This window comes from Zonotrichia albicollis, chromosome 4, assembly GCF_047830755.1.
Source record: "Zonotrichia albicollis isolate bZonAlb1 chromosome 4, bZonAlb1.hap1, whole genome shotgun sequence".
NCBI lineage: Eukaryota > Metazoa > Chordata > Aves > Passeriformes > Passerellidae > Zonotrichia > Zonotrichia albicollis.
The window spans coordinates 5,009,036-5,029,072 of record NC_133822.1 but is presented as its reverse complement, the minus strand read 5'-3'; the positions used below and the strand labels follow the sequence as shown (position 1 = coordinate 5,029,072).

At 46.4% G+C, this 20,037-nt stretch overlaps 2 protein-coding genes across 2 annotated transcripts in view; one reads left to right on the top strand and one right to left on the bottom strand.

The window, feature by feature from the left end:
• ITIH5 (inter-alpha-trypsin inhibitor heavy chain 5) overlaps window positions 1-3,679 on the top strand; it is a 49,008-nt gene extending 45,329 nt beyond the window's left edge. Inside the window, exon 14 of the mRNA XM_005494462.4 lies at window positions 961-3,679. Within this exon, the coding sequence (XP_005494519.2) occupies window positions 961-1,259 (299 nt within the window). The 3' untranslated portion in view covers window positions 1,260-3,679. The remainder of the gene's footprint in view (window positions 1-960) is intronic.
• Window positions 3,680-5,867: 2,188 nt separating this feature from the next.
• The window catches only part of LOC102067497 (store-operated calcium entry regulator STIMATE-like), a 34,523-nt gene continuing 20,353 nt past the window's right edge, over window positions 5,868-20,037 (bottom strand). The window contains exons 5-8 of the mRNA XM_005494460.4: window positions 14,898-15,010; window positions 13,764-13,847; window positions 12,670-12,786; window positions 5,868-6,505 (exon numbers count right to left, since the gene is read on the bottom strand). Coding sequence (XP_005494517.1) covers window positions 6,392-6,505; window positions 12,670-12,786; window positions 13,764-13,847; window positions 14,898-15,010 — 428 coding nt within the window. The 3' untranslated portion in view covers window positions 5,868-6,391. The remainder of the gene's footprint in view (window positions 6,506-12,669; window positions 12,787-13,763; window positions 13,848-14,897; window positions 15,011-20,037) is intronic.

Here is a 20,037-nt window from a genome sequence, read left to right as displayed (position 1 = left end):
ATCAGACAAAAATGGTGTTTCTGAGCAGAGACAGGAGGGAAGGAGCAAGGCAGGTGGGGATTAAGTTCCCAGGTGAGGTTTTCACATCCTCCTTTAAACAACTTCTCTCTTTCTAGTACCTCCAGCTCCTCTGCTGTCTTTCCCTGTAGGAGTTATCTCTCCCTATCCCAGCTGTGCCTGGTTTTCATATTTCCACTCTTTTAATGATTGTTCAGTACAGTTCCTATTAGAATACACGTGCTTGATGCTCCCAAGTACAGACAGAAACCAAATCTTCCCCAAGAAATTTTTGTGGCCCCTTTTTTTCAAATGTGAAATGAAAGAAGAGTCACCCTTAACTTTTGAAGGAATTAGGCTTTAGATGACCAGATGGTTGTGTTCTTTCAGCCAACAAGCAGTACTGATGTTTTTGGTCATGTACAGTGCAGAACTCTAAAACTTCTGCCATAGTTTCTGTGCCACTCAGACATCCCCAGGTGAAGGAGGAGAAGGTCCCTTAGGAGTGGGGTTTTGGACTCAGGCCACTCTCACAAACTTCTAAATCCACACTTAGTCCTAGAAGGACTTTTTCCCAAGAAGGCAAGGGAAGAGAATTTGAATCTTCAGGCCTAGGACTTTTTGCTTGCTGATGGACATTGTGTGGGTTATTTACCTCTAGTAACCATGTCCCACAAAAGGGAACTTACTATTGGCAGCTAAAAAACCTCTTTAGCTCTTTAGTGACCCATGGGAAAAAAATAAATAGGGTTTTATTCTAACCTCTGTGTTTGTGAGATTTAGAAATGAATCACAGGAACAAGACTCATCCTGCTCTTGAAGAGGAGATCCGTAGGCTGAGAATCCTCAAATGCATCCTACCAAAAAAAAACCCCAAAAAACAAACAAACCACCAAACAACAACAATTTATAAACAGGCACAAATCAGCCAGTCATGGACTCTTATTCTATCTTGCCTTGCAGGTCAGTTCTTGAGCCATGAAGTAAAACTTCTCCAGGAATCCCTGAACACAAGTCATCAGGAGGTCAGGCAGAACCAAACAGAGGCGTTGAAGACAAACCCTACAAACACCCTGAAGGTGAAGGGGAGGCTGGTTCCTGTGGTGTGGAAGCAGAGGAGGATCTACAATGGGCAGCAGGAGGTCGAGTGCTGGTTTGCCAAAAACAACGCGGACAAACTGATCGATGGGAGCTACCAGGACTATTTGGCTTCTCATCCCTTCGACACGGGGACCAGCTTTGGGACAATCAACAGCTTTTAAAACTGGTCACAGCAATGCATTGCAGCAGCATGTGGGATAGCAGGTCCCTTCTGAAGCCTGTTCTAGGCAACTTATGAGTGTTTCCTTATCTTTTGGTGCCAAAGAAACCAAGGATTTTGTCCTTGGAAATCAGCTGTCTCTCTTTCATGCTAAATGAATGCTCATCAGATTTCTGAAGAAAAAGAAGGCTGGGGGAAAGGACGTGGTTAAAGGCATGATTGATGCTCTCTCAGTGGGAAGGGCGGGGGGAAAAATGAGCCAGTGAACAGTGCAGAGGCTGCTGGCCTTAAAATAAACCCATGCAGGGATCTGTGCAAAGCCCCCTGGGGCTGGTGAGTCACCCCACGAAAGGCAGATCATACAGAACAGAGCCTGTTGAGGTGATAGGCTTTGCAAAGAAGTGACTTGGAGCACCTGCTCCAACCTTGGTCCATGGGGAAAGGAGTAAAAGACAAAAAGAGAGAGGAGAGGTGGGTGGGTATCCATCTGCAGCGACCCATTAGCATCAAATAAAATCAAAACCTTAAATCAACAGGCCACAGGAGGGTATTGCTTTCCTGGTTAGTGGGATGAGGTCTGGATTTGCCACTAAACATGATGATCCCTGAATCACTACAAACCCTTAAAACAGTGGTGAAAACCTTGATGGGGTTTTTGCTGTCTTGGTGCGCAGGCTGTGTGCTTAAAAAGCACCTCTGGTCCTCAGCAGCAACAGCAGTGGTGCAGGCTCCCATTCCATGGAGCAGTTAATTCAGCATAATTCAATTTAAACAACATTGCAGGGTTGGTGATTTCTTGAGTCTTGACTCCCTCAGGAGGAAACAAAGTTCCACCATGAGCTTCCAACAGATCTGCCATGTCCTTGAGCATCACACTCCTCCTGCTCAGCAAAGATTAAAACTTCCGAAGGGATGACAACCCAGCACCCACAACAGCTGGTGAGCCTACAAAGCAGCCTCTTCAATTTCTACTAGACAACCCTAGCTGCTTTTGTAATCAGGGAGGAAGTCTTTATTTATTCCAAATTGTCGAAAAATTTTCATCCCGATTTCCCCTGGCTTCTTCTCCTTCTTTACCCTGCAGGAATTTGTGCGCAGCAGGAATTTGGCAGCAGGAGGTTACAGAAGGGTCTGCCAGCCACCCCCACTGCAGGTGGTGCTCCAAACCCAAAACTGCAAGGCTGTGCTGTGTTTTAAAGTGAGGCATCACTGAGCAATGCTGCAGATCAGCCACGGGGGAGTTTTAGCAAAGAGCTTGTCCAAAGGGGACTTGACAACCACAAAGACATTTTCATGGCAAGGCCAAACTGAGCTCATGAACACTCTGCCTTTCCAGAATTGAAAAGGAGGGAGGCTGGGTGTGGAAGCATCTCCAGGAATTAAATGACATCCATGTGTTAGGAGAAAACAGTTGCCAGGGACCCACAGAAATAGGTTCAATCTTGACTGATTTTTTTTTTTTTTCCCATATTTAACAATTAAATCATATTGTTGCTGTTGGAGCTCCAGCTGCTGGGGGTGGGGTGGTGATTTTCCAGTTGCCTGATCAGCTCGTTAGTGCTGCAAGCACCGTGGCAGCAGAGCAGGTGGCAAGCATGGTTTCTTGACTCACACCATGTGCTGCCTGCAAACAGCCAAAAGCAACCAGCAAGATTGAACTGCACTCTGGAAGATCCTTACAGAGAGCTCAGCTAGCACAAAATTCGTGCCAAGGCTTGTACTTTGGAACAGAACATAAAGAAGAAACTACTGCTTTGGGCCCTGCTATCTTGAGAAATAGCTCCCCTGCGAGGGAGAGCTGAAGGCAAGGCCTTCAGCACAGTCCTGAGTGTGGAATAATAACACTAAATAATAGTAATAATAAGGTTTAATGCTCTGCAGTTTGCTTGTGGGCCAGGAAGAGATGAGGAAGAACAGCTGTGAAGCTGACTTCTCTGCCCAAGAAGAGAGGAGGAAATCACCCAGGGCCCACACCCAAACAACCTCCCCTCTCACTGGCATGGAGAAAACAGGAAAGTGGCAGGGGATCTCTGGAAACCCCAGGGTTTGGCAGGTGTCTCCATGCTGTCCTTACTGAAACGTCCCCTCTCCTCCCACATTGTGCTGTCCACATGTATTGCTAAGGGGAGGGATGGCTCAGGCTCTCCCTCATCTCCTCTGTATATAGATATGTATATAATATATATATAAACACACACCTACTGCTGATAATTCATCATTGCTCCTCTTTCTCCTCCTCCAGCCAAGGAAACACATTTCTTTCAGGGCCTGAAGGTAACAAGGATCAAGTCCAATGAAGCACCTGGAGCAATATACTCAAGGTCTCCTGAAGGGTCCAGTTATCCATTTCACAATAAATATTTTACAGTGAACACTGCAGTGAAGCTATCATTTGGCAAAGATAAAAAACAAGCTTTGAAGCTAAGGTTGTGTGTGTTTTATGCTGCTGGACAGGCTCATGTTACCAGGTGACTGAAGGGGCCACTCACCAGTTAACAATAAGTTGGGAATAAGTAATTTCAGTGGAAAGTTAAAGGTCACTGATGTTCTTTAGTCTCTATACACTTGTTAGGAGGCAAGAACAGACCCTAGGCTTCTACCCCCACACGAGATGAGAATTTAACAACACTTTAAATACAGCAGAACAGGGCACGAGAAAACAGTTTGTGCTCCTGCTGCCCCAAGAGCAAAGACTATGGACTGTAAATTCCAATTTTTTCAGCTCTGAAGTGAGCATCACGACACCTCCTTCTCTCATATGGGGAGGAATATGAGAATATTGAGAATATGAGGGGGAGTATGTTCAGGCATGGTCCTCACATCCCTTCATGCTGTCCCAGAGAGCTCCCAGGCCTCTGTGCAGTCATTGCAGTGAAGTTGCATTTGTTCCCATCTCCAAGAGTGTCACAGAGCACTTGGATTCACAGGGATGTGCCCAGTGATTGCATATTGCTCAGACAGCTCAGGAATGAGGCTGAGCACTCACTCTGCAGTGCAATGGAAACAATTGCATGGATTGCATGGCACCATTTCAGAGATGGGAACAGGGCTGCTGGAACAGCACTGGCTACACAAGGATTGAGGGGGAAAACCTTCCCCCACATCTTACTTCTCCTGCTATTGCTGATTGTGAACTTCCTCAGCCTCAACTAAGAGCTAAAATGAAGATCATGTCACTCACAGTCCAGTTTAGGACAAGGACACTGCTTTGGCCAAATTTGCACTCTTCACCCACTGCGGGATTGCACTGTGCAGCCCCATAGCAAGAGCAAAACTCCAAAAATACCAGTGTTCCTCAAAACAGGGAGCAAGTTTCCAATAGGGAAGCTGTTTCCATCCGTTTCCAGTCAAAACCTTGCACAGCACAGAACTTATTCCACCCTTATCAGTGCAGAACTGCCCCAGACAAGCAGCAGTTGTGCTGTGAAACCAACTGCACTGAGCAATATAAATAATCCATTCAGAGAGCTGTGTGCCATGTGTTCCAAAAGCCTTTTGATGTGCCAGCAGAAGTAGGATTCTGACCCTTCATTAAGGAAGAAAAACAAAAAAAAAAAAAAGACTTAATTTCCAGAAAAACAGTTTAAAGCTGCACAGCTGCAAGTGTAGCCAAGCGTGTCTCGCTCACTGAGGGGCATCCCAGACTTTGATTTGCATCTAAGGCTTCAAACCACTTTGAAGTCAGGAGAAAAACAACAAACCAAACCCCCAAAAAACCCCCCACCAAATATCTTCTCATGCTCCGAGCTCAGCCTTCACATCTAAATCCATCCAAGTTAGAAAATCCTAATCCTTTAATTTTCACTCCTTAACAAGGGCTGTTTTCTTGGGGAAAAATACAAGGGGAAAAGGAAAAATAAAAGAACATTCCCACCCATCACTTAAGGGAGGTTGTGTTGCAAGAAGTAAAGGCTGTCTAAGGCTCCATGAGGGATCCTGGATCCCTGCTCCAAGGACTATCCCCCCAATTGGGCTCTGGCTGGGTCTCTGCACAGCTGTGTCTACATCCAGCCTGGGAGTGGGCTGGTGCAGCTGCTCTGTGCTCACCCTCTCCCCAGGACAGCTGCAAAGTGTTTTGCATTTTTGTGTTTATGCACAAATACAGAGGAAAGCAAACAGGGCAAGGCCCTGCACTTCACACTTGGAGCAGAAAGTGCCAGTTTTGGGGTGAGCCAGGGGCAGCAGCACCACCCCAGGTCCTTCCTTACCCCAAAACAGGGCTGGCTAATGGGGCTGCAGACACAGCTTGAATCAGATCCTGCAGACATTTCAGCTGTTTATTTTAAACTGAGTAAAAGGGGAGCTGTCAGCTTCCAGTAAACACTCCCTTGTAAGGTGCTGACTGGGACCCATCTCTGAGTCTGCTCTGGAACCCGGCACAGGCTGAGGCTGCAGCATCAGGCTTTGCACTGAAGCAGCTCCTGCAACCCAAACCAACCTCTGTGGCTCAAGCTCTTTATTTTTAGGTTTACCAGACCAGCCCTGCTGCAAACAGAAACACAGTCTCACCTGTCAGAAAATATCTCAATAGCTCCCTTTCTCGCCTTCCTCCCTTTCGAAGTATTGGGGTTGTGCAGAGCATTAAGCACATGAAGGCATTTAATCTATGAAGCAATTTTAGCTCAAAGATTTATTGGATTCCTTATAAAACAGTAAAAAGAATCAGATCCACTGGGACAAGCTTCCCAATTCAAGACATTTAAATACATATTGCAAACCAATTCTTTTGAGCATTGTGCATATAAAAGTGTCACAGTTCAGGTACTACAGAATAGAACCTCTTTTTTTTTTTCTTTTTCTATTAAAAAACCAGACAATATTTTCATCTCAGTCTCTAGCCCTGACAAAAGGAAAAAAAGTCACACCCAGTTGTCCAGCCAGGGAAAATCCATCCCTGTATCCCCAACCTCAACGTGCCTGCATGTGGGGCAGACAGGTAAAGCAGATATGGCTCAAGCCTGTCCAGGATGCACAGACAGCATCCACAATTGCAGGATAGATCCAAGATGAGGCAGGCAAAAGGATCTCTGCAGATCCACAAGGGACACCCGTTTTTCCCCACCCTGCCCTTCCTTGGCCAGCCCAAGGATCACAGTGCTGCTCCTTCCTCCACTCCCTTGTCCTGTTGCTGTGTCAGATGACCACTTGGTAGCTGGGCTGCTTCATCTTCTGGCTGGTTCCCCAGAGCCCTGGAATGTCCTGGTCACTTTCAGACTGATCAAAATCCATGTCTGGAGAGAGCAATACCTGGAAAGGAGAACAGACAGATGGAATCAAAGGTCTCAGAGCTTCTCAATTCTGCTCGCTGAATGAGTCAAGCATTCCTACAGAGGGGTCTGCTGCCAGATCCAATCCTCTCTGGTGTGATGGTGTTTGCAGGGGTCCCAGGATGAGGGAAGAGACCAGAATGTTGACTCCATGTTTCAGAAGGCTTGATTTATTATTTTATGACATATATTACATTGAAGCTATACTAAAAGAATAGAAGAAAGGATTTCATCAGAAGGCTAGCTAAGAATAGAAAAAGAAAGAATGATAACAAAGGTTTGTGGCTCGGACAGAGAGTCTGAGCCAGCTGACTGTGATTGGCCATTAATTAGAAACAACCACATTAGACCAATCACAGATGCACCTGTTGCATTCCACAGCAGCAGATAATCATTGTTTACATTTTGTTCCTGAGGCCTCTCAGCTTCTCAGGAGAAAAAAAACCTAAGGAAAGGATTTTTCATAAAATATCATGGCTACACTCTGGCAGATGGGTAAGGCCTCAAGGTCATCTAGATCATCTCTCCAACAGCAGCCAAGGAGATTTGGGCACCACAACAATCTGGTGTCCCAGCCCCTTCCTTGAGAGCAGAAGAAGCAGCTGAAGGCTCTGATCCCATGAGACAGAACTCACACATGGCCTGGCTGAAGCCTCAGTGGAGATGCACAAAAATGAGGCCACACATTTTGGGAACAGCTGTACCTCATGTAGACCTTTTCCCAGGCCCCCAGCAGCTTGTCACCTCCACAGCTCAGCCACAAGGGCAAGCAGGGCTGCAGGCTCAGCTTCAGCCTCCGCTCAGGAGGGGTGGCCTAACCTGGCAGTACCTTATTCCCACCTGGCACAGCAGCTCCTGGGAGCCAAAGCACAGCACTGACACCTCTCACTGGTGTTTGAGGCAAAAATTCACATTTTTTTCTTGCTGGAAGACCCAAAGGATGCCTACACCCTCAACAGTTAACTCTACACCATGGGCTGCTCTGAACTGGCTACCACCAACCTGGAGCATTTGCAAGATGCAGACGGAGCCACGTGTGGGCAGCCACATCCTCTGTTAGAGGAAAAAGGCTGGATTTTATCAAGGAGATGGCTGGCATTGGGTTTCAGCAGAAGAGGTGAAACACAATTCTAGCCAGCCAGCAATGTGCACGGATAATATTCATGGCTGGACAGGTTGGAATAATTGAATCCTCAAGGTTGGAAAAGACCTCCAGGCTGAGTCCTACCATTAACTCAGCACTGCCAGGCTCACCAGTAAACCTGAATGTCCCTGAGCACCACATCTACATGTTTCTTCAACACTTCTAGGGGTGGTGATTCCACCATTTCTCTGGGCAGCCTGTGCCAGTGCCTGTCCACACTTTCAGAAAAGAAATTTTCCTTAATATCCAATCAAAACCTCCTCTGGTGCAACTCAGGGCTGTTCCCTTCAGTTCTTGTTACCTGGGAGAAGAGACCTGGCTACAACCTCCTTTCAGGGAGTTTTAGAGAGGAATAAGGTCACCCCTGAGCCTCCTTTTCTCCTGCATGCCCAGATCCCTCAGCTGCTCCCCATCAGACCAGGCTGTTTGCTGAACCCCATCCCACCCCCATCTCCTCAAACACCCACATCTGGGCAAGAGAAGCTGCACTGTCACCATGAAATCTCCCTGTGCCTGACTCAGCAGCCTCCCAGCTCCAAGACCCGGGATGGATTTTCATGGACTTTGCTCACCCACAGACCATTCCCAAAAGAGCTCAGGATACCTTGGGCAACACCAGGAGCAGAGGGAATCACTCCTATCTGTATCTCCACACACAGCTGTGAATTAACAAGCCCTCCACTTGTCAGCACTCAGGCAGCACCACAGGGCCAGTCACCACAGCAACAAAAGCACCAAACAGGAAAAACAAAACTAACACAACTCCAGTGAGTCAGTGTGACTTCAAAGCAGCAGAGGAGCGGCAGGGGAAGATTTCCTGCTCCCCACCCTCACACACACCCCAGCCCCTCCATCATCCTCCTCACAGTCAGACACCCAAAGGACAGCAGCAGAGCGGATTAAGCTCTCTTGTTGTCCCCCTCATTGGTCTCAAGGAATTTTTTTTTGGTTCAGGACACACACAGGCAAGCTTCCATCTCTCTCACGTGAAGATTTCCTCTGTTTATCACATTAATATTGTGATGCTGCTGGACCTGAAGAAATGTGTAATTACTCACAGGCAGCACTGTGAACTCACTGAGCTCTGACAGGCTGGTTGTGGGGCCTGTGTTGAACTGGTGATTTGGGTGGCTTTCAGCTGAAAACTCAAATCCCCTTGCAGCCAAGCAGGGATCTGTGCAACCAGACCCATCCAGGCTGTCACCTGCCCACCACACATTGCACAGAATTCACAAAAGAGACCTTCAAGATCATCAAGTCTAAGCCATGCCCCAACACCTCAATTACAGGAAGCCACACCAGCAACAGTCCCCCAGAACCTTTCCACAATTCCCCAGGAAGCAGCACCATGAGAGAGCCCCTCATTGCCATGACAGACACAGAACACACCCTCAGATATCATCTGCAAGCCCAACTCCAGTTTGGGGGTTTTCAGAACAGCCTGGACAAGGCTCTTTCCCTGCAGGTGCATCCAGTTCAGGATCACAGAGGGTTGGTGGCACAGCTGGGACCTGTGGCTATTCCTCAGGGCCCAGTGCCAAGAAAGAGTTGGAAAACAAGTCAGCCACTTCTGTATTTCCTCATAAACTTCCTTCTCTGCCCATGGTTTTCCATCCTGGGACAATGTGCTGCTGTCTCACTCAGCAGTCCCCAAACTCCTCACCTTCCACAGAGGGATTTGCCACCAGTCAGGAGGGCTGTGAGGTGGGACAGTTTCCTTCCAGAAGCACCTCCATGTCCACCTCCATTTATCTTCCTGGCACCTGAGTTCACCACGAGTTTGAACTAATTAAAGTTTTAAAAATAATTTAAAAATAAAAAAATAAAATTGTTTCTCAGCAAATCCAACTTGCTCTTGGACTTTCTAAACGTTTCAATGTAAGTAAGCAGCACTGTATTGGTGTCTATCAGCATCTTCATCTAATGAGTGCCAAAATACAGAGTTCATCTTACAAAATACAGAGTTCCTTATGAAGGGAATTAGGGCAGGTGCTGAACTCCATCCTGACCAAAGGCAGGCCCTCATGCAGTATATTAACTTTCCTTCCAGCCTCTGATTTCACCTTAATTTTTCTCACAAGTACCACTGTTAGTGGACTTTTGCTTTAAGGGTTGTCTCTAAAAATGTAATCCTTCAGGAAAGGAACAGAAACTCATCCACCTCCCTGGGGGGAAAAAAACACAACTGAAAAAAGATCAAATAAAACATTATTAAAACTGACTTGTTTTCCTGAGTGGAGGAAACAAAGAAATCACTGATAAGATCTAAAGTTCATGGGAGTTACAAGGGCAAGGGAAAAGAGCCTTGGGTCAAGGGCAGGACACATACAAAGCAAAAATAAGGGCCTTGCAGATGAAATAATTTCCCCAGGCTGAACAGCACTAGATGCAAACTGGCATTCAAGAGATCCTTTTCTATCCCACAAAAGGGGGAAAAAAAATTACTCCATGAAAATTTACAAGGCAGGGCAGGGGACTGAAACAACACAAAGCTTAAGACTGATGTGGAAGGAAAGAAGGATGAAATTCTTCCAACCATAAGAGGGAGTTTATCCCTTTCAGGGATTCAGTGTAAAAGAAGTAATAAAAGATCATCCTCTGGTTCACCAAAGGATGAGCCAGTGCCCGTGCCAGTGCCTGACCACCTTTTCAGTAAAGAAATTTTCTTTAATATCCAATCTAAACCTCCTCTGATGCAACTTGGGGCCGTTCAATTTAGTTCTCCTGGAAGAAGAGACTGATCCCCACCTGGCTACAATTCTCCTCTAGGAGGCTCCAATCCTTCTCCAGAAGGCACAATCCTTCTCCAGAAGGGTACAATCCTTCTCCAGGAGGGTACAATTCTCCTCCAGGATTGCTGCTGCTGGGTTTCTTTTGGCTGCTCCACCAAGCCAAGGACAGAGCTGAGCTTTCCTGCTGCCCCTGGGGAAAGCACAGAGCGTGGGCTTCTAACAGGTTAACTCCAGCCCACTCTTTCCATCTCTGCCCCTCCTTCTCCAAGCACAAACTGCTGGTTCATGTGACAATACTGACACTGCCTTGGTGAGATAGGCAGAGGTTTGAAACTGAAGCCAGCAGTGAGTGGGAGCTGGTGGCGCCTGCAGCGAGACGGCCCTGATGAGCCCTGATAAACCTGGGGGACACACCAGCTCTGCTCAGCCCCCCTTCCCCTCCCCTGGGCTGAAATTCCCCCACGTGAACAGGTGATTAGCAGCAACAAGCCCAGCAAATGCTCATTTGCTGCTTCTGAGCCTAAATTTCAGTCAATGCAGCTGCAGGGCTCAGGCAGTCAAACATGATCTGTAGTTCACAGCTTAAGAGGCTGACACCTGAAGCAGGAGCTTAAGGCTATTCCTCAAGGCCCAGTGCCAAGAAAGAGTTGGAAAACAGGTCACCCACTTCTGTATTTCTTCACAAACTTCCTTCTCTGCCCAAAATATTTGCTGGCCAGAGGCACATGAACGTGTCTGAGCATGAAGGAGGCAATCCCTGCAGACTGCTCCAAGGAAAAACCAGTCCCTTGGTACTGCAGGGATGGATCAGAGGGTTCAGGATGAACAGGTGAGCTGCACATTGTTGAATTTTTGCTGAAGTCTGCAGAGAAAAGCAGTTAGGTACTTGGAAGGTGAGAGAAACCTTTGACAGAAAGTGGCAGGTTGTCGGAATTGTTTCCACTACTTGAAATCTCCTGCCTGTTGAGCTGCCAGAAGAGGATTTCTCAGCATCTGGAAATTAGCAGGTATTGTGTGTGTTTTATGCTGCTGGACAGGCTCATGTTACCAGGTGACTGAAGGGGCCACTCACCAGTTAACAATAAGTTGGGAATAAGTAATTTAGTGGAAAGTTAAAGGTCACTGATGTTGTTTAGTTTCTATACACTTGTTAGGAGGCAAGAACAGACCCTAGGCTTCTACTCCCACACTGAAATGAGAGTTTAACCACCGACTTTAAATACAGCAGAACAGGGCATGGGAAAACAGTTTGTGTTCCTGCTGCCCCAAGAGCAAAGGCAGGTCATGGGCTATAAATTCCAATTTTTTTCAGCTCTGAAGTGGGCATCACAACACTTCCCTCTCTCACAAGGGAGGATATGTTCAGGCTTGATCCTCACAGCCCTTCATGCTGTCCCAGAGAGTTCCCAAACACTTGCAGTGTTCCAGTGGAGAGCACAAGAGCTGAGTTACTCCTTAGGAAAGAACTCTCAGAGAGCAAGAGCTATTTCTCTTCACCCTGAATTCCTCAGCAGGAGCTTCTCCAGGAGCCAGGCTGGGATTGCCAGAAATTATCTTATCTTGGTGAGTCTCACCAGTGAGCTGCAGGATATCAGCAGATACACACAGAGCACACTGGAACCAGGCCTGGGTGCCAGGAGAAAGAAAGGAATTCCTCCCAGGGACCAGGAGTGTGGACTCTGCCCAGAGGTCAGTGAGAAGTAGACACCACCTGCCCAACAATCTCACATCATTAAGATGAACAAAGTAATCTCAAAGTCTGCTGGAACTGCAGCATTTCCTCCCCCACCAGAACTTTCGAACTGTCAGGCTCAGACTAAACAAAACACAGCCTCCTCCAGCTAAGGGACAATAATCTGGTTGAAAAAATACCAAAAAAACCAAATACCAAAATAGGATTCCCAGCTAAGCCCTGTCCTCTAAAAGGGATGCTAACAATTACAGAGAGGGAAGTAAGCTCTTCCCAGCCAAAATTAATTACAACTAAACACAGCAAAGCTCAGAGGGGCAGTTTTAGCCTGCACACACAGATCAGTGCAGCAGGCAGCTCATCCCCCCAAGACATTGTCATGATCCAGGGCAGTATTGCAGCAGCATCTCCTGGGCTGTGACACTGCTCATGGTTAGAGTGAATTTGACTTTGCTGGGTGATCACCCACATCCATGAAACACCACCCCAGGTCCATGAAATGTGATGTTCTAAACACACAGACCATCCCACAAATCTGCATCTTCGTCTGAAACACAAGTTTGCATCCCTGGTCTCACCTGAGATTCCTCAGTCCTCCTGGCCCGAGGGGTTTCTGTGGATCCATTGATGTCTAGGGCATCCTTCTGCTTGTATTTCCTCATGATCAAGCTGTCCACAACCCAGAACATAATGGCCTTGGGGGGAAAGAAGTTACATCAGCAGATTACAGAGACCAGAATGCAGAATCAATCAATCACAGATATCTCTTCTCCTCTTGGGTTCTCCAGACATCCAGCCTTGATCAACCTCACATCCAAACCAGCCCTGCATCAATTGTGTCCATGGGGATTGGATGAGTCCAATTCCTTAAGTCCCTTCTTACACAAGTCCTATTGTTTCCAGATTAAATAAAACCACAATAGGCTGAATTTCCACCAGAACATAACCCTTGAACCAAGTTCCATCCAAAGCTCATCTGCTTGAACCAGTCCCTGGTCAGTTCTCTGAGGACCAGAATTTTCTTCCCAATGTGGAAATGCAGCCTGGGATGGTGGAGAGAGGCAGATCAATCCAACTTTGCCAGTGCTGCATCCATTGGAATGTGCCTGGGATGAGCTGAAAGCTCAAAGCTCAATTCCCTTTTTGTCCAGGACTGTTAACACCTTGTTCCCACTGCCCACCTTAGCAGGAACTGGGCAGCAGCTCAAGGATTACCCAGAATCAGGGGAACCAAGAAAGAGCTGAGCTTTCAAGAGGGTTTTGTCAAACTAGTTTTGAGAAGAACCGTTCTGGGTAACCTTGAGCACATTGTCTTGCTGTAATACAATCTGACATCCAGCCAAATGACTGTACTGTCAGGGTCACAAGCCATCCTAGAGGACATTAAAGGGTTTTGGGCATCCCCATGCTGTTGAGATGAGCCCTCGCCTAACAGGACCCAGCTTTCCTCCAAGAGGTGAAGAGTCAGCCCCACAGCAGCTCAGAGAAAGGGATGGGAATTGGAACAGAGGCTGTGGCAGTGACAGATTTGTGACCCACAGATTTCTTGGCACACCCCTGCCCCCTGTCCCAGCACTTTGAGGCTGCCCCCAGCCACTCCCTGTGCACACTCCCATGAGGGTGCACTGAAATTTCCAAACCACCCCCCAGCACTTGCAGAGGCACCTCTTACATTGACTATGAAAGGCACAACAAACATCACCAGGACGAGCTCCAGCTGAGGGCTTGGGATGTAACCCAGCAGGATCTGCTGAAGCTGCAGAGGAGAAAACATTTAGAACACTTTAGCATTATTTAGAACATTACTTAGAACACTTCAGCATTGTTTGAACAGCTCTGTTGCAAGATCTTTGATGAAAACTGCTTGTCTTCTCACATGAGCAGCCAGAGCTCTTCAACCCAGCTCTTAAAAGATGACACAGGATATTGCCTCAGCCCAGCTGCCAAACACGTGATTTTGTACAGAAACAAGTCTTTCAGTGTAACTATCCATGCCAACAACTGGTGGGACTTCCCTTGGCTCATCTGCAGAACAAGGACACCATCCACGAGCAGTAATCATGGAGAGGAGTCCAGCAGCATCTCTGGATCTGGATTGGTGCTGCTGGACAAGTTCATATCCAAGTGTGAGCACTGGGGGCTACTGGGTTTGAAGGACAACTCTTGAAGAGATAAATGCTCCCAGATTGCTGGAGGCAACTCCTCAATCAAGTTACACACAATGCCTGGCACCTCAGAGCCTGCTGGAAGAGGATTCCAAGCTCTCAGAATTAGGTTTTTACACCCATCACACCTACCTGCCAACAGGTAAGTGGCTAAAAACCCCACAGGTTATTATTTTTTTTTTTTTTAAAGATAAACTTCTGATTAACACTGCTGGCATACAGAAGCAGCTGAGCAGGAAAAGACAACACACTACTCATATAGCACTTCTCAAATTAACCTCTAATCCCCCAGTTTAAGCACAGGATCACAAAACACCAACATGGACTGACATGACACAAAAACATAGAAATCCTCTGGCAGAACTGAAGGAGCTCAACTGCCAGCCCAGCCCTTTTTAGCCTTCCAAGAATGGGAAAGAAAATTAAAACATCATCTTATTCCATTAGTTTTTGACTAGCAAGAGAATGCACCAGAAGCCAGACCATTATGAAAGTCATGTTTCCCAAAATTTAAGTAATATCTAATGATTACAGAGTGCTGTCAATAAGTGTGAGGATTAAAGGCCTTCAATAATGGGAACCATGAATCAGGCAAAGCAAAAAGAAACCACAACGGCTACAGCTAGAAAAACATTGCTTACCTTTGTCCAACCAGGGATAAGCAGGACAAGGCTAATCACAGTCTTCTCAAAAACCATTATCAGCAAGTAGAGGATACACTGGCCAATCCAGGCAGCAGCTTGTGGAGGGTCACCTGGAAAAACAGAATATTAAATCTGGGACAGAGGACAGGAGGAGACAGAAAAGTTGTCTCATGCTTGATGCTGACCCTCTTCTCTATAAGGACCAGTCAATACCTGCACACTCTTCTATAAAATAAAGTAAATGCAAATAAATTATTAAAAATATAAATTGCAATGTGCTCCCTGCCAAGCCTTATCAACACAGCTACCAGAAACAGTTTGAAAATTTCAAGCCACCATTTTCACTACAACAGCATAACTTGTCAGTGCTGAACAGAATTATTTCATTGTGCTGATGAAGTGAAGGGCTGGTTATGTGATACTGTCTGAGCAAGAGACAGGGGCTCCATCACCCCAGCTTTTAAAGCAATTCACTCAAAAATAATCAATGCTAATTAAATATGAATGTTTCCAACGGGGCACTCACCAAGAAATAAGGAAAAATATATTTGTATTGATAACAACAATAATGGTTCTGTATCTATTACATGTGCTTACTGCATCCCCTGCCAGCTGGTTATCACCTCCCCTGGCTCACCAGAATATCTCAGCTTTGCAAAACTGAGCTACCCTATCTGGCTCAGGAAAGCTGCAGCATTTCCTCTTTCCACTTACAGACAAAGATAACCCCTGGCAGCACTTGTTCCAGCATAATCTGCCCAGAATTTGGGATTCCATCAGTGCCAGGGAGCCTGTGCAGTTGGCACTGAGATGCCAACACTTGATGTGGTCAGATGGCAGCAGGCTGAGAGACTTTTGTCCACTTTTCCCCACTTTTCAGCACAATTCTGAGATGTGACAGGGGAAAACAGCACCAGCAGTCTGCAAAGGCACATTAATCCACACCAGTAAAAACCTCTGGTGACAAAACTCAGCAGCACATGCTGGGATTTGGTAAGAGCTGGTGCCCAACCAGCCCCAGCTCTGTGGGGATCAGCTTCCCAGCAAGTGCAAAATGGGATTTAGGTATATTTGTCCTTATTCTGTCATTTGTTAGCAACATACCAAAACACCTGTGTTGCAGACATCTTTTAGGAAAAATCTTTTCCTTAAGATTTTTCCTCCTGAGAAGCTGGGAGGCCTCAGGAACAAAATGGAAACATTGATTATCTGCTGCTGTGGAATAAAACAGATGGATCTGTGAATTGGCCCATATTAAATGTTTGTAATTAATGGCCAATCACAGTCAGTTGGCTTTGACAGGGAGCTGCGCCACAAACCTTTGTTATCATTCTTTGCTATTCTGTTCTTAGCTAGCCTTCTGATGAAATCCTTTCTTCTATTCTTTTAGTATAGTTTTAATGTAATATATATCATAAAATAATAAATCAGCCTTCTGAAACATGGAGTCAGATCTATGTCTCTTCCCTCACCTTAAGACCCCTGTGAACATTGTCACAGGAAGCAAACAAGAGGAGAGGGAAGGAGGGAAGCTGAGGGTGCAGGGGTGAGGAGAGCAAGCACAGAGAGCCAAAGCAGCAGGAACTGCATGGAGGGAAGGCAGGAACAGGGAGGGAGCCAGGAAGGTTATGTGGAAGCACACCCAGCAGAGCCTGTGGAGGTTTTGGAGAGAGGAATCTCTGCTCTCTGGCAGGCAGCAGCTTAATGGGTGGTCTGGGAGGAGATGGGAGCAGTGTTGGAGCAGCACAGGCTGGTGTCAGAGAGGCTCTGATCCTCCTAAAAGCCTCTCCCAATAGATTGGGGTGCCTGGCTGCCTTGGGCACACACTCTGGGTCCAGTGAACCTTTTTGCCCCAAAACAAAGCAATTCTCCCAGGAACCCCCACATTATCAGCACGCATCAGAGCTCTGAGCACAAACAAAACAGGAAAACAAACACATCTGTTGTGTCCTTCCTGCATTTGAACTCTTTCCCCTCTGCTGTGTGTTGTCAGCTGTGCTCTGTCCCCCATGGAGGGACAGGGCTGAAGCCACAGCAGTCTTTGTGAGCTGGCTCTCTGTGACAGTGACAGCATTTCTCTCTGTCAGCTCAGCTTGCCCAAAAAGCAGCAGCAGGACTGAGATCTGTCCCAAACACCTTCCCCCTTGCAGGGACAGGTCACTGCCATTCCCCACCACAGCCATGGCTCTGTGCTCTGCATTCTCTGCACAGCTCAGGGCAGGTTTTGGCTCACCAGGCCAAAGAAGAGAAAGGAGAAATTAATGTTCTCCTTCACTCCTGTGAGAAATGCATGTATTTTGTGATTGGCTTTTCACAAATATTAAAATGAGTATTATATGTGTTGTGTTAGAAAGTAATGCTGTATTCATTCTCTTAAGTAGTGTGGTAAATACAGTTTTAAGTTATAAAAAAAATGTTAAAATAGAAACTATGCTATGTAAGATACATTTTTTAAAGAAAGGACTCACAGTGAGATAGCAGCCACAGGACACCTGAATCTTTCAGAGAAAGAGAATTTATTGCCCCATTATCAGAAGAAATGAACTTCTTCCTGCCTCGAAGGTGCTGTTGGGATTCAGAGGAAGAAGCTGACACTGTCCAGACAGAATCCTGTATTTGAATGGAATTTATGCATCATGTATGAGGTGTATGAATATGCAACAGGTTATTTTTTTAAGGGTTAATCCTCTGTTAACATGGGTCCTTTTTCAGGCTCGTGCTGCCCAGAAAAGATACACAGACATCCGTAACTCTTTGTTTCTATTGTCCCATATTGTCCTAATTCAAATTGTCTAAATTATTATTACTCTAATTGTATTACTATTTTTTAACCATTTTATTAAACTTTTAAAATTTTAAAAACAAGTGATTGGCGTATTTCACAACTCCAAAGGATGCACCCACTGAATTCTGACTGCTCTCCTCCAGCAGCATTCCCAGTGCTCCCTGCACCAGCAAAACTTCCTTGGAGCAGCCCAAGAACCCCTGGAGCCCCTCACAGAAATGTCTCAGACCCCAGTGGTGCTGGGGAGCAGAGCAGCAGTGCCTGAGGTATTGGAGGTGTTAGCACACAACAGGATTAGTTTTAATCCAGGCTGCCTAATGCACCAAGCTGTCAGCACAGCCCGCATGGTACTGCCAGACAGCTTTATTTACACTCTTCTGGGGACTTGTGTGCACAGAGCAGGTAGGAAAAAAAGGTCAATCACAGCCAAAGTGGGGGGTTCAGGGGGTTTGAGGTGAGGCAAGTGTCTGAAAGCAGTGGAAGTTGTACTGGGTGACAGGTGGGGGTAGGAAAAGTCAGTAAAACTTCTTAAAAGACATTCAGATGCTGTGATGGTGTTTACAAGGATCTTAGGAGTAGGGAAGAGACAAGGATCTGATTCCATGTTTCAGAAGGCTGATTTATTATTTTATTACATATATTACATTAAAACTATACTAAAAGAATAGAAGAAAGGATTTCATCAGAAGGCTAGCCAAGAATAGAATAAGAAGGAATGATAACAAAGGCTCTGTCTTGGACTCTCTGCCCAAGACAGTTGGGCTGTGATTGGCCATTAATTAGAAACAACCACATGAGACCAGTCACAGATGCACCTGTTGCATTCCACAGCAGCAGATAACCATTGTTTACATTTTGTTCCTGAGGCCTCCCAGCTTCTCAGGAGAAAAAAAAAACCTAAGGAAAGGATTTTTCATGAAAAGATGTCTGCGACACGACCCTTTGTACTTGGCACTGATAATTGGATCCCCTGTTTTTGGAGGTACCATTTGTGTGTCTCCCCAAGAAGTTTTTATTGATTTTTTTCTACCCCCACCTTATCACCCAGTACAACTTCCACGGCTTTCAAACACTTGCCTCTCCTCAAAGCCCTGCTCAGAGCAAGAGACCCAACCACACACTCAGTCCCTGAGCAGGACCCTCAGCCCTCTCCTCACTTTTCCCCCTTGGCCCCAGGATGGAAAAGCCCAGCAGGCTGAGCACAGCCAGCCCCTCAGGTTAGAGCTATTTCTATTTCCAGCAGTATTTCCTCAGGCATTAGCAGCCAGCTCCCTTGGCTGCTCCAGGACGTGGGAATATTTGTTATGGAAATTTTGTGCAGCATCACCACGGGGCCAGATTCAGCCTACACAGGTCCTCAGTTAAACTCAGCAGCTGGCACAGAGCACGTTCTCCTAGAACTAAATTTGACCAGCAGAGTTCAACAGGCCACTAAACAGACTTTGAAGGCCTCCAAGCAAGATGCCTTTCCATTTCCAGACACCGAACAAAGCATCAGGCTTAGCTAGCCAGTGACCATGGCCACAAGTCAACATCCAGATGGGCATCCAGAGGGACATTTTCCACTGAGAACACTTTTCCTCCCCCTCATTTCTTAATGCTCCTCTAGAAAAACTGACTTGCACACTGCAGGAAATCTCTCAATGCAAATTCATTGCATTTGCTTATTTAAAACAAATACTGGGGTATTTCTAAAGTTATACTGGAGAATTACTGAACACAATTAAAATTAAAATTGGCACTGCAGCCATACAAAGGTGTTCTCTAGGGAGCTGCTCATTGCCATGGGGAGGGAGAAGAGAGCTGGACCAATTTGGAGATGGGGCATAAAGTTCAGTGATTGATCTCCACACCCTGACTGGAGCCAGCCCATCCCCTGCTCAGTCTGTCCCAGCCCAATAGCATCTCCAAGAACTTGGGTATCCATCTCCCACGTCTTTAGAAGCTTTAACTCTGCTTTGTTCTCCTCCCTGTGATGGTTCCCTACAGGAACAGCTCCTATGACCTTCTACAGCAATGGTGTATTTGTGGAATTTCACAGAATCATCACAGAATGGTTTGGGTTGGAATGGACATTAAAAATATCACCCAGTGCCAAACCCCCTGCCATGAGAGTTTCTCAGGGTCCCATCCAACCTGGCCTCCAACACCTCCAGGGGTAGGAGTTTGTTAGCTCTGAGTAGGTGTGAGCAACCCTCACTCCCCAAAGCCCACCTGTGCCAAGAACACACTGCCCAATCTTTGATCCTGAGGCATCCTGAGAAGAGACAGCACTTTCCAAAATGCAGTTTCCTGTGCTTAGAGGCAGTTCAGAAAGTAATCACGAGCTTTTGGGCAAAATATGGAGGAACA